The following is a 14333-nucleotide window of genomic DNA, read 5'->3' as shown; positions in this document are numbered from 1 at the left end:
CAATGACACAACCGTATTTTCTTTATATTTTTTTTTGTTTTTATTCTCTTTGCTATTTGATCAGATCAGACAGCAAACAGAATTTAAAAAATGCATGTCAAGTAAGAGTTCGGGTCTTAAGAGGTTAAAAGAAATGGAAAATGTAGGTGGACGTTTGTATTGTTTTTCTGATGTTTTTTTGTCTCTTCAAATTAAGTCATTTGAGGTGACCTAAAGCCGTCTGTTCTTCCTTTATAACAAGTCATCTACCTTGGATGAGGTTAAACACACATCTTCTGATGCTTTGAAAAACAGCACCAAACTAAGATGGATTAAATAATTCTTGATAGCAAAACATGGGGTTAACTTGGCTACATGCTTTAAAGGGGCTTACCTCCAACAGCAGTAGCCGTGCATGCATGGACTTTGTTTGACAGGTTTTTACTGATGTTCAATCATATCTGTAGCTGTCAGGTTCCACAAAAGTGGTAACTTAGCTCGCAACAAATTTACCTGCTTTTCAAGCTAACCAACCTTCGAACAAAAAAAAAGTTTCATCTGTTATCTAGTAGCAGCACGGCTGCCTTACCAGTATGATTGCATGTATCTCAATGGTGGACAGTTATTAAAGCGCCTCTCCACTTCATGATTATGCCCCTAAAAACCCCTCCTTGTGTATCAAAGTTGCATGCATAGAAGTTTTTTTTCCCATAAAAATGATCCCTTTTTCCTGCCTAAATATGCTTTAAATGCAGCTCTACACTGCTACGTTCTTGTCATCATCCCTTTCTTAGCCACTACACCTCAAGCACACCAGCTCAACTAGGATTTTGAACAAGCACTATTAAATGCTCTACACTATGCAATGGCAAGTTGTAATAGTGGGCTAATGCAGCCATAAACATTTGAACTGGAAACCAATTCTGAAGAAGAATAACGATACAGAAGGTTCCACCCTGCAAGTTGACAGGATTTGTTCTTTGGTTAGTTAAAAATCAAAACCCTGGAAGTCTGTATCTGTGTTTTAAGACTATGATTGGTATCATTGGTTTCAAGGTAGAAATACTTAGCAATGGTGTTCACTTCGTACTGAAGGAAGTCTTTGAGATGGACCACAGCTCTAAAGTGAAGCTGTTGGCACATCAGGGTAATGGATGGTGCAGTCTGTAAACATATTCAACTTCAGTGTTGCTTGGTTCTGCCCTGGAAAACATTCCTACAACAATATATTAGGATGAAACCTGCTGCTGTGTGGCAGATTTTAAAAAAAATGTTTTGATTTCCCCCCAATGCTGACATGGGGAGAATTGGTGCTGAGGTCAGATAAGGGTCTATAGTCAAGCTGAAGTACTACATGCAAAACTTAGATCTTTGAGTTACATGGGATAAAAATACATCTAATGGCGTTCTAGTTCCCTTATTACACACAAGTGGGAGTCATCAGGAAGCTGGCCTAGTGAAACTGTGTTTGACAGACACTTCTGTGCTTGCGGTCGGTTTGTGGGGGAAACCCAGTGACAGATCAGCTCAGTGCAGCGGGCTGATCAGTGTTCCTGAGCTCCCCGAGGACACATGGGCCCCCAGTAGCCTGGCCGTTAGTTTCCTCACTCTGTTTACTGTTAAGTGGGTCAACAGTCCAACACAAACACAACAACTTCCATCCCTACTAAAGTCAGCATTATGAATGTAAAACACATCAGTGTCATTTAGAACTGCATTATACCAGCAAATGAAGATGAACTACTTGTGGTGATGAGACCAGTCACCACGCAACACCTTTATTCAACAAACCAGGTAATGAACACATACTGTACATTCTCACACGGTGGATATATTACCGCTAGTATTAGGTTGCATAGTGTTAAAGGTCATGTATAATGCTGATAGCTGGTAGAGTGGCTGCTCTGTATTAGTTTTTCATTTCATTTTCCAAACAACTACTCTTGCGGTGTAACTTTGCATATACAACACATGAATATCCACCTGGGTTGCATTTAAATCAGTCTGTAACTCTGACTACATTTGAATAAGAGGCTTTGCTACAGCTATATGTTCTTTTAAATGAGGCAAAAATACATACAGTAGTAGTTACATTCACGTGGCAGTGATAGGCAAATAGTAATAGACACAGATGGCACAAATGAGGCTGCTTTAAGTGCTACATCAGAATTAGTCTTGGTTTACTCTCAGACTGTTTGAGAACTTGAATGCGATCCATTCTGTGTCCTTTGAAAAACATTTTCTTCTCCATTTAGAGCAATGGAGAGAAAATTCCAGCGTTGACACCCCACAGACCCTGTGGTGTTTCAGCAAGTCACATAGCTCCACATTTGTCACTTTTTCTCAGTGCTCAGAGAAAAAGATCCACCATTGTAACCTTTGTCGAAGCAAGAAGTACAATGCTGTGTCTTTCTTTCTGAGACAGTTCTTTCATTTGATTGTGACAGGAGGCCATATTTCCAGAAAGGTTTGAAGGAGTTTCATCTTTCCATCGAAGGCCCGGCCATACTCCACATCTAATGCCTGCGATACCCCCAAACAGTGTCCTTTCACAGTCCTCCACCTATAACTGGGTGGTTGTGGTGGAGCGTCTACTCCTCCTGTCTTGACGTTGAGTGGCAGGGAGGTGGCAGTAACGGGGTGACTTCCCTCGCGACTTCCTCTTGGAGCTACGTGGCATGCTAGGGTCTGGGGGGGCTGGTAGTCAGGCCTCCTCGGCTGTGGCATCGATCCCAGCATAGGTGAAGTTCTCAAAGAGAGCCATGTTCACATAAGCCTGAAAAGATGGACAGAAATTTGTGATTTAAAAGTAAAAATGGAAATAAAAAAAGAAACATTTACGTCAAATGGGAATTTCATATACCTATGCCTGCACAATATAGAGTTCCACTGATTTTGTGTGTTCTCCTGACCCACAGATTTCATACAATTCTTAATGTTATTTTGTTTAACATGTGCATGAAAAAGAGTTCTTTGATGAAATCATTTTTCTACTGGAAAGAATGGAGCACGTGTCATCTCAACCCAGAGGTTCCAGATTTCTGCCTGTTTATGTCAGCATATCAGTACCTTGCATATGTACAGCAAAAAAAGTCCAATTTTTGTCAGTAACAACTAAGAAATTTGGCCAAATGTCTGACTTGCACTGCTTTGCTTTTACATTGTGAAAACCTGTTTTAATCTACTTCAGCTTCATTAGGTGACTTCATCCTGAGGGTTCTTGCTAAACCCCAAGACCTGCAGTTTATTCATGAATTTTTTTTTTTACCTCCCAACACAGTCAAACGTACTTGTGTAATATTAAATATTTGGTATGACTGTGTGGGTGTGACTTTACCAAAGAAGTGACCATTTTATCTCATCTTAAATCAATGTGTGAGCAACAAATTACAAAACATTGCCTACATTTCCATTGCCATGTAGATGTGTATCGATGAAACCAGACTTCAAGCATGTCTTACAAACATAAAGGCCTGGATGACCTGTAATGTTTCAAATTAAAAAAAAAACTGAACTTATTATAATTGGCTTTTAACAACTCAGAAACACACTATCGAACCATTAAGGTACCCTGGATGACATTGCCTTGTTCCTCCAGTTCTAATGTGAGGAACATTTGAGTTGTTTTGTGATCAAGATATGTCATTTAGTTCACAAATAAAACAAGTCTTTAAGACTGACCTGAAATGCTGCAGTGAGAGTTCTGACAGCAACCAGCAAGAGAGATCATATTTCTCTCATATTAACTTCTTTTTACTGGCTCCCTGTAAAATCCTGAATGAAATTTAAAGTCCTTTTTCTCACATACAAATCCCTTAATGAACAGGCTCCATCATATCTTAAAGACCTAGGAGTAGCATGTATCCCAACAGAGCACGTTGCTCTCAGACTGCTGGTTTACTTGTGGTTCCTAGAGTTTCTAAAAGCAGAATTTCTAGCAGAGCTTTCATCTATCATGCTCCTCTCCTGTGGAATCAGCTCCCAGTTTGGGTTCAGGAGGCAGACATCCTCTCTGCTTTTAAGATTAGGCTTAAAACTTTCCTATTTGATGAAGCTTATCTTCAGGACTGACTCAGGTGACCTAAACGACGCCTCAGGGTGCCGGCCTGCTGGGTTGCCTCCTATGATTCCCTGAGCACCTCTCTTCTCCTCTCCTCTCTTTCACTCTTTATACTTACATGCCACTACTGTGTTCAGTTAACTGTGTATTCTTTTTCAGTAGTTTATGCTTTGTTCTCTCTAACCTTTCTTTCCCTGTACCTTTCTGCAGGTATCACTAAAGGGCATTCCAGTTACTGACCTCACCAACCTGCTCCCTCCTGCCTCAACCAGTCCAGACAGGCAGTCACCTGACTCCTGTATCTGCTTCTGTTGGAGGTTTCTTCTGATCAAAGTGAGTTTTTCCTCCCCACTGCTACTATGCACTGCTCAATTATGAAATATTGGGTTTGTCTATACAACTGGAAGGTCTTGGCTTTACAATGTCAAGTGCCCAGAGATGACTTTATGTGAGTTTTGTGTTCGTACATTTGAATTGGACTGAATTGGATTAAAGAGAGCAGCAGGATGTATTTGTATTCTTCTCTTTCTTTTATTTACCTTCCTGGCTTCCTGCATCCTGTTGAGTTGGACGGAGATTTGGGAGAAGGGGGGTCTCTCGTAGGGCCGGTCCCTCCAGCACTGCTTCATTAACTCATAGCTGAAAAGGGAAACATAGATGAATGTGGTAAAAGAGATGTAAGAACGACAATGACTAGCTAAAAAATACTGTATACTTACACTTCATCATCACAGTTTTTGGGTTTCTCCATCCTGAAGCCTTGTGGCAGTTTTTCATACAGCTCAGCACATGTCATCCCACAGTATGGTGTGCCACCTGACATGCACACACACAAATAAAGTTAAAGGTGAGAAAATACTGATTACACACAACTTCACACCATGAGATGACACAAATAACGTATGTTCATGCTACACTGTATACTTACTTACCTAAGCTTACAATTTCCCAGAGGAGAACACCGAAAGACCATCTGGGAGAGAAGATACAAAGATGACACAGAAATCTTAGTGATGTAGTTCAGACTTCAGGGGAGATGAGAAGAGAAGACGACGGTTTCATTATTGACTCGTGAACACAGATAAATGAATCTGTTGATCGTATCTTCTGCCTTGCAAAGTGTTTTTGCAAGGCACCATTTTTACAATGCATGTCATAGGATAAATGCACAAATTCATTAAACGAATAAGCACAAGAATAACACAAATCTTTTTATGGTAACATTGCAGATCTTTTTCAACATTAACACGGAAACTGAAGAAGAACAACAACATGAAACCACCATCGTTCCTGCGATCTGATTAGCGGATTTCTCTGATGATAAATTGCACCAGTTTCACATGTCGTGCTGTACACTAGATCAGATAAGACGGCAGGTGTTGGTTGTGACGTCTGTCTGTCCTTTAATCTTGTCTCTTTTCTGCTCTGTGTCTCCCACTATCTCACACACAGTACAGTGTTTACAGTGTTTACAACTCTGTGACTCTACGGTCAGCCATCACACTTCTTTCCGTTAGCTGTCCTGAGCTCTTCTCGCTCGCTCTCTGCTTTGTATAAATAGGCTCCAGTTGACAGACCAACGTCTCTGTCTGTCTGCTATGTTGTACCCAAAGCTTCCTGGTTGTGCTTATCAGTTACACAGCACACTGTTATCACTCCGCCACTGACAGAGGCATGATTTGTTGTTCTCTGTGGCAAGGCCCTTTGTGGTGCACAACATTGAAACTTCACTAGAAGTTGAAATGTTTTCAGTAAGTGACACTAAAGAAGAAACAAGAAGGAAGCTTTATGATTATTGTGAGCTGTTGGCTATTGTTTTACAGTCACCATGTGCTTTAAATGCAGACAAAATATTAAACAAATATTTGTGACAAACAATGTAAACCTGGCCTGCCCTGAAGAAACTCCTGTTGCCGTAGATACAATTGTTAAAGTCAGTATTTATGTTAGTTGAGTTAAAACAGTAACTCACACGTCACTCTTGGATGTATACACGCTGTAGTTCAGGGACTCGATGGCCATCCAGCGAACCGGCAGCCTCCCCTGAAAACCAAGCAGCACATTCATATCAAACATTCTGCCATGTATATCGGAGTCAGAGTCTAAATATTAATCCTCTAAAACCTAAGCAGTTTTTTTTTGCCCCTGTCTTATTTTTACTCACTGCATGCTTAGTTTTTACTGAACTATAAAGTCTTGCACCTCTATGGAAACAGTGTGATGAAGAATTGCACTTCTTAGATCATATATTTTTTTAAATATGAAAGGATCTGGAATCAACATGTACAGCATTTTTCCAAGTGTCCTCATGTGTTACAAACACTAGAAAGAAAAGACTTCACATGCTGTAAGATACTTTACTATTTACATTTTTCATTTGTTTCCATACGTCTCCCTCTCTGCTCTGTGTAAACAGCGCCTGCAGTTCAGTCCAGTTCAGCTGAAAATCCCTAAATTTTTGTCACAAGACTGTTGATTGCTGCTGAGTTGCTAATGATTACACAGTTGCACAGAGGCGCTCGGAATTTTTTGGTTTTTACAGAATCTGATTTGAGCAAATGCTTTATTTTTTAGGCAACTTTTTAAATGAGACATGTAAAATTGAGTGACCTTGATGGAAGACTTCAATTCTATGCTTAGATACGGTTCATTTTTGCAAATTGCTACATGTCACAGATCACAAGTTAAAGACTAGCAGAAAGTCTAATAATTCTGTCTGTTTTCATGATTTCTGGCTCGAATAAATCAGATCATGTTGGTGATTTTGCTTCAAGATAACATGCTGGCAGATTTGGGGTTTAGGGGATTGAAAACATAACAAAGGAAGAAGGCATTAAAAAACTGCTTAAATCTGAATTAGTCTTCCACATTGCCTATTCGATCAATGTATTACGCTGCTCCCATACCACTACGCCACAGTTGACATATTTACACATGACTGCCCTCTACAGTTGATCCCATTTGTCTTGTTAATGAACTGACAGACTGAAGATATTACACTCTGCTAACACAAAATTACATCATGTGCTGCAATCTGCTGGTAAATGTCTGTGACTGTTTGTCTTTGCAGCACATTTGTCTTTTGCTATTTCAAATAAAAAAACTTTAATTACTATCATGATGTGACATGTGAGAGGCGTGTGCATTACGACAGCCGATGCAATCTGCTCTTATTAAAGTGAAAATTCATGCAGTGCAGAAGTACTTGTGTCTCCAACAACTAGTTTCCTCTGCAGGCTGAAGGCAAAACAGACTCTGAAACTTCTGATAACAGCACAAGACCCCACCACTCACCATTGTCTTCTTAACATAAACTTCCTCACCGCGGGACAGACCGAAGTCTGCTATCTTCGCTACAAGGTTGTCCCCGACAAGAACATTCCTCGCTGCCAAATCCCTGTGGATGAACTAGTGCCAGGAGAGTGGAGGAGGAAAACAGAGTCATTACTGGGGATTATAGTGTGTTTAAACAGAAATGCTTAAATATTTAACTCAATGTAATGCTACATGTTTTTCAAATGGGTCAACACAGTGAGTGGAATAGGACAGTTTTTCTTAGTAAAACACAGCATTTACTATTGAATTGCCTGACACTGTAATATCTGCACAGTGAAATATCTCAACAAGATAAGATTCCACTCTAAATACTCTAAACATATCAAAAAAAATCTGTAAATCAGATGTTTTGTAATCACAACACTAACTACCAAAAGGCAACTTAAAGAGGAATCAGATTTAAAATCATGTTTGGATCAGCAGCCACATGTGCATGCCGTTCCTCCTTCTACCTGTTTGTCGCTGAGGTAATGCATCCCAGTCGCCACGTCCACAGAAAACTGCAGGAGCTGCTGGGAGGTGAGGGTGGACGCAGTACCATGCTCTTTTGCAAAGGCAGGGTCGGTCTCCAATACACGACTCTTCCTCAGGAAGTCGAGCAGGTTGCCATAGGGAGCATATTCTATGGCTATGTACAGGTAACCTGCAGAAGACAGAGAGAGACACAAATTGGATTTTATAAGAACACTGTGTGATCATTTTTAGATAGTTTTCCAGTTTGTATTGAAATAGCTCCTTGTGAAATCCTTGTAAAGTCCCATAGTCATTAAAAGAAGTCATGGATCCTGCTAATAAACATTTCACCTTTTCTTTGTACGAGTTGCTAGTAGCTCAGCCAGACTATCACAATGACAATATCGTTTTAGTTTATCCAAAAACTGTGAGTGTGGCCTCGCTGTCCTGCTGGCATTAGCCCGGCAGGAAACCCAGCTCCTGCCGGTGAAGGACTTGGCCTTCAACAATTTGGTTTTGACACATCAGAGGTAGAGCAGAGCTTTTGTAAAATCTTAACAGAGCTCAAACAGATGGCTGAAGCTTGTTGATGAAGCCAAAGTCAGAGTTCCTACAGGTCATGAGTCATTTGTAGATATTGGAGGGGTTTCATGTTGATTTCACCAGGACCAGGAAGCGTGCCAACATAAGTTAGTCACGTTACTCAGAAACGACAAGAACCTCTGTTCTTCAAGGACATACTGTGTGTCCTACTTCAACTTCTTTCCAAATCAATTTCTCAAAATGAAGCAGTGATAAATCATATCCTTCATGCAGGGCGTATTTATCTTCCTCTTGACATTTGAGTATCTATCAAATATCTCCTCTGTTCATTCCCCCCTCCTCTATTATCACTCAGCAGCTCAGTGCTGAATTCCTCCAGGACACACCTAATTCCTCCAGTATGTTGATATGAGAGCGAGAGCAAATTTGTTCCAGATAGCAGTAAGACGACAAAGTGAGTGAGAAACTACACGATATTACCCATTTCACAAAAATGATAGACAGATGCTGAATGGATCAAGTGTGTAAAAACCCAAAACTGGGAGAGAAAAAAAATTGAGGCTGAAAACTCCCAAAATTCCCAAAACAGCAATTCAGTAACAGCTTTCACTGGAAGCCACTGACTTTTTCTTTTGCAATGAAATCCCTCTTAACAGCTTCTCCCTTAGAAGTTACTCAAAGCAAAATGGGAGGCAGCACAGGAAGAACACCTGCAAATTGCATGAGAAAGAAATATTACTTCCTGAAAGGATTTAGTACTTTTTCTTGGTCACATTCATTATTGTCTTATCTTCTAACATTTCTTCTTGCTTTCCTCCCTCCCTATAACATTCCTTTGTCCTCACCCCATCCCTTCTCTTTTGATCTTTTCACAACACTGAGTGAAGACTGCAGGTTTTCTCTGAATACTTGTAAATCTGTAGGTATTTATATGATTGTTCAAAGCTACACTAACAAGCATTGCTGCATCTGCTGCTTCAATGGAGGTATCTACCTATTCTGTGCTTGTATCACTGAATAAACCTTGAAGTTAACCAACAGATGTAAACACTGTGAAGTGAAGGCCAGCAGAGTAAAACGCTACTTGAAAGTGAGACCGCTGGAGAGACACACTGAACTAGTCAGATGTTTATTTTTCAAGGCCGATTTGGTTTTGTAATGTCCTTACTGATGTTCTTTACACACTAGATTTCCTCTCTCATGTTATCCATCTTTGATCAAACAAAAGTAATTCAATTATTCACTTTAGAGACCACTGGATGTAGCTGGTGAAAACTGATCCTTCATGGTAAGAAGTGGTTCCAAGGAAACCTTGTACAAATACATAAATACATGCCACAGCAGTTTAGTTGTGAGGCGCAAGGACAAATCAAACAAATGTGATAGCGCAAATGCTTCTGGCAAGCAAACATTATTTAGATTGGACGCATTCTGGTGCTTTCCAGGTGCAGATGACTGAGAAGCAGATGGGATGGGTGGGAGAAGAATTTAACCTGTTCAAGAACAGCGCTGCATGTTGGGGAGGAAGGAGCTCAATAAGTAAGGATAGAACTGGAATCTGCTCAGGATTTTTAGTCCTTGATAAAGACTCCTGACATACAGTATATTTAAAAAACAAACAAAAAAAAAACAAAAGTACATTTACACCCTTCAACTCTTTGGACAGACTTTGCATGTATTTTGTAATGCACACCATCATTTTTATTATGACAACAGGCTACCTACAAAAACTACAGATGAAATCACAAAAGCATCTGAACTTCTCATCTATTTCTATGACAACTGATCAAAGCTCTTGAACGACTCAGGAAGTTAACTTTAAACTTGTGACTTTATGCAACTTGTGGACTACCGTCGCTGCCAGCAGCAGTGGCTTAGAAATCCCAACTTGACAGAGACTCAATGTTCAGTACCACCACTAGATGTCGCTCACTCACCTCTGTTCTCGCATGCTCCGATGAGGTTGATGATGTTGGGATGCTGGCCTAGTTTACACAGCACCTCCAGCTCCCCTGCAAAGTCTCTGTGGTCATTCTCCGAGGCGAACTCTGCAGGAGGAACAGCACGCACGGCATCGTTAAACAAAGTGCAAGCAAAGCAATCTTCGGTCGGCGTCTTTGAAATGAAGTTTTCGCATCAGTCAGAGCGTGCTCTCCTCGACGGTGCTCTGTGGGTCAGTGGGCTTGTGTGTGATACATGTGTCTACACCGTATGTGTTTGTAAGTGTTCAAAAGTGAAGTCTCTGGTTGGGGAGAAAGCTTGTTGATATTTAGCAAGTTTGCATTTTTAGATAATTTGCATGCCCCAGATTTACCATCTCAGCACCCACTGCCCCTTTTCTCTACATCTCTCCTCCCCCTTACTTTCTCCCTCTACTATGATTGAGCAAGAATATGCACAAGACACACTGAAATAATAAGCCACCATTACACAGCCAGGGCAAAATCCTTAAAGGACAAGTCTCGCCACTGGGCAGCCATCTTGGTATTGACCCCAGGCAGTTATTTCAGGCCCTATCTGAATCAATGGGGAGAAAGTCATACTCTAATTTCTTTTTAAAGGCCACCAGGACATAAAACTGAATAGAATCGCCAGTTAAATCTGAATCTGAAGAATTTGGTGACTGGCCCACAAACAATTTATTTTTATAGCTTTACATCCAACAGGATACTCTCCACACAGTTGCATGACACCATGTTTGAGTCAGTCCAAGAATTCGACTGACCAGATTTATTTCTAAAGTAGATGATTGTCATTTTGGGGGTGGTGGCATTGGTCATATCACATCTTTCTGACCAGGGCTGTGCGCAAACACCAATTTTCTTGAGCAAACATATCAAATGCACAGCCGAAATGGACAGTGTATTGAATTAGACCTGTATACTCTGCCTTCAGGTGAATGTGTGCCATATTTACCTTTAAGCATCTTGATGGCTGCGCTCATTTTGTTGCCATCCTTCTTGATCATGGCTTTGATGACCTGATTTTGAAACTGTTGTTAGCTCAAATGTTTGACTCTATGCAAAAAAAAGCACAGCAGCAACCACGGGAGAATCATTTTACATATTTAGAATGTGCAGTAGGAGTCTAAAGACCTGGCCAAAGTTGCCCTCTCCGATGACATCTTCAAACTTTATGTCTTCCCATTCGAGGATTGGATAGGTGAGGGGCTCTGGTGTGGGTTTAGGCCTTCGTGTCAGAGTCAGAGTTCCTGAGTTAAACTGCAGAATAGTTTCTTCGCCCTGGTGATATAAACAGTCTAAAGTCAGCAAAAATACAAGACCAGACTCTCTCATCTGAGTTTTGTCACATAAATTGCAATTGACAACCACTCCCTAAGTAAATCCATCAGTTTTCCAAAAATTATGAATAAAAAATCTTAAGCAGTGGCGCGTTCTCACCGATCCAGACTGGTAAGTAAAGGTGCGGCGACGATTGAGCAGCGTCTTCCTGATGAAGAACAGAGCCAGCAGTGCCAACAGTATAGTCACACAGGTGACAGTCACCGAGCCCACCACGGCCACCAGCAGCTGGTAACTGTCCACAGCAGGCCTCCCAGTCACACCCTGGGTGGTCGGGGTTAAGCTCTGAAGGCCTTCTCAAGCAGACGGGAAGAGATGGAAACGGAGGATGGGGCGGCCAAGATGGAAAGAAGAGCCAAGAAGAAAGATAGAGATGATTTTCAGACAGTAGAGATAAATATACTGTTGTAGTGCAGACATATTATTGGAATGAATAAATCCCTGTTTCTGTGTGGGTGGTCCTGCTTAACTCCACCTGGGAAAAGAACATTATTGGCTACAAATATCGTAGTGAAGAGATTTTCCACTGGGAGCTATTTTTACTGTGAAAAGAAAATAAATGTTACATCAAAGTAACCATAAAAAGCTCTTAGTTTGTAGAAGTACACTGGACTATTTGGTCAATTTCTTTGAAAAGACAACTAATTTTAATAATGTACAACGTTTACATTTTTGCTGTCCTACAATTATATGATTATATGATTTTCACGTCAATCCAAACTTACAAAATACCAATATATCAGGCTTAGAAATGCCCTACGACTGCATTTGCAGCATAAGTTCTGTTTTAGTACTTGTACACAGTAAGAAATAAACAGAATATAACAAGATAAAAAATAATAAAAGCACATGATAAAGTATAACTTTACACGTAATCCTGAAAAAAACAAAAAACAAACCGCCCCAAACTGTTACATCCACATTAATAATGAGTATTTTTACAAATAGAAATCAGTTCTTTCACATAACATTTGACCCTTAATGTACAGTTTTACTGTATTTAAATCAGCAAAAATAACATTTTGCAGATATTTGCAGTTATTTAAAAAAATATATTTTTAGATATTTTTTATTATTTATACTTACAGTGTAGATAAAGGTAGCTGACAGGACAACACATTTCCACTCACCGTCCCCCTGTGTCATTGCCTGAGCAAACTTGCTCCACTCTCCGGGCACTTTGGAGAACGCCCTCACTCTGAACTGGTAAAGCGTGCTGCCATTGAGCGCCGTGACATCTTTGGTGGTCTTGTTCCCGTCGTCCGTGTCCACCCAAGGGTGAGGGCTCCCCTGGCCGACCGGCTGGTACTCTATGATGTATTTAATGATGCCTCCATTGGGATCCTCGGGGGGCTGCCACCTCACCTGGATGGCTGACACTGACAGAGGCAGAGCCTGGACGTTGCGAGGGGATGATGGTCCTGAGACAAAGAAATTATTCCATTACATTATATTCTAAAAATTAAACAGTTGATACCATCAGAGACTTTCAGCTTGGTTGCACTGACAAACATTTAACACCAACGATAAAAAAATGAAAGATTTAATTGTCATTCCAATAAATAGATCTGTTCCCGACTTGCTAAAACATATTCTGGATTCACAACTCTCAGCTGATAAACTTTTCCTCAATTCACACATAGTTTGTGGGCAGAGAGAGAGTCACCAAGAACTAGCAAGCACCAATCAGCAAGAATTTCTTATCAATGTTAATTTTCCTTCTCCTTATTGAGGTTAAATTCAATCAGTTTAAGATGATTACTGAAGTATTCATCATGAGCTTTTAATATACGATTTATTGCATTAACCTCGTGCTTTGCCAAACACCACTGTAAATACAATATAAACTGCTTTGGAAATCCTGCAGCACTTAAAAGCAGCCTTCCCTGTAGCTTGTTCCCAACCAGCAGCAGAGGTTTTCTTTACCCTGGCTGTTGATGCGAAAGTGGTAGGGTTTGGAGGGTGGCCCAAGGCTGCCACAGTTGATGAGACGCACCACCACGGTGTAGTCCTGCTGATACTCCAGCTTGTGGAACTTGGTGGAGAGCACATTGAGCAGGGTGGTCTCCTCTAGCAGTTTCTCACTGTCGGGTGGCGGCCCGAAGAGCCGCACTAAAAAGCCACTGGCCGTGGCAGCATTAACGCCACTGTTGGGAGGCAGTCGCCAGCGAACGGTAGCATTGCGGCCTTCCACCGAACTGATGTCAATCTCAGGTTGGACTGTAGGCTCTGCAGCGACAGAGAACACAGGGTGAGCTGAGGGGATTACCAGCTCCTTGTGCATTTTGAATGGAACTGGGTGGTTTCTTTAACTTGTATTTTGACCAGAGCTGCATGAAAGAGGGGGCAGCGGAGGCTTACACTGTTAGCTCTCAGGTGCTAAGGAACTCACTTGAAATTTCTGCAATGGGGCCGTTTCCACAATGTTATCATGTGGATATTCCAATTGTGTTATTTGCTTTTTAACTGACTGTTTTTTTTCCTGTCTCCTAGATGTGCCGGCTTCAATGCCCTTCATAGGTTTAAATAGCTCAATAAAAATGAATAGACAGCTGGTGTAAGTTCAGCATTTTTGAACTTGTACTGTGGTCCTTCTCAAGGTGCACTCCCACATAAACACAACAATCTCACTTCATTTCCAGCCAGCAGAAATGCCTCTT

At 40.9% G+C, this 14333-nt stretch overlaps 1 protein-coding gene across 1 annotated transcript; it reads right to left on the bottom strand.

Annotated features, from left to right (window-relative positions):
* Window positions 1-1715: 1715 nt before the first annotated feature.
* On the bottom strand, window positions 1716-13957 carry LOC103370719 (tyrosine-protein kinase receptor Tie-1-like). Its single transcript, XM_008299854.1, has 13 exons — window positions 13600-13957; window positions 12804-13094; window positions 11773-11966; window positions 11467-11613; window positions 11288-11351; window positions 10309-10419; window positions 7828-8018; window positions 7334-7447; window positions 6012-6082; window positions 4972-5012; window positions 4759-4855; window positions 4579-4678; window positions 1716-2755 (listed from the first exon to the last, which is right to left on the bottom strand). Exons 1-13 carry the CDS (start codon window positions 13955-13957, stop codon window positions 2684-2686), a joined length of 1851 nt encoding a protein of 616 aa, XP_008298076.1. The 3' UTR covers window positions 1716-2683.
* Window positions 13958-14333: the final 376 nt, after the last annotated feature.

This window comes from Stegastes partitus, unplaced genomic scaffold (assembly GCF_000690725.1).
Source record: "Stegastes partitus isolate 25-593 unplaced genomic scaffold, Stegastes_partitus-1.0.2 Scaffold31, whole genome shotgun sequence".
NCBI classification, from domain to species: Eukaryota; Metazoa; Chordata; class Actinopteri; family Pomacentridae; genus Stegastes; species Stegastes partitus.
This window is presented reverse-complemented; position numbering and strand designations above follow the sequence as displayed.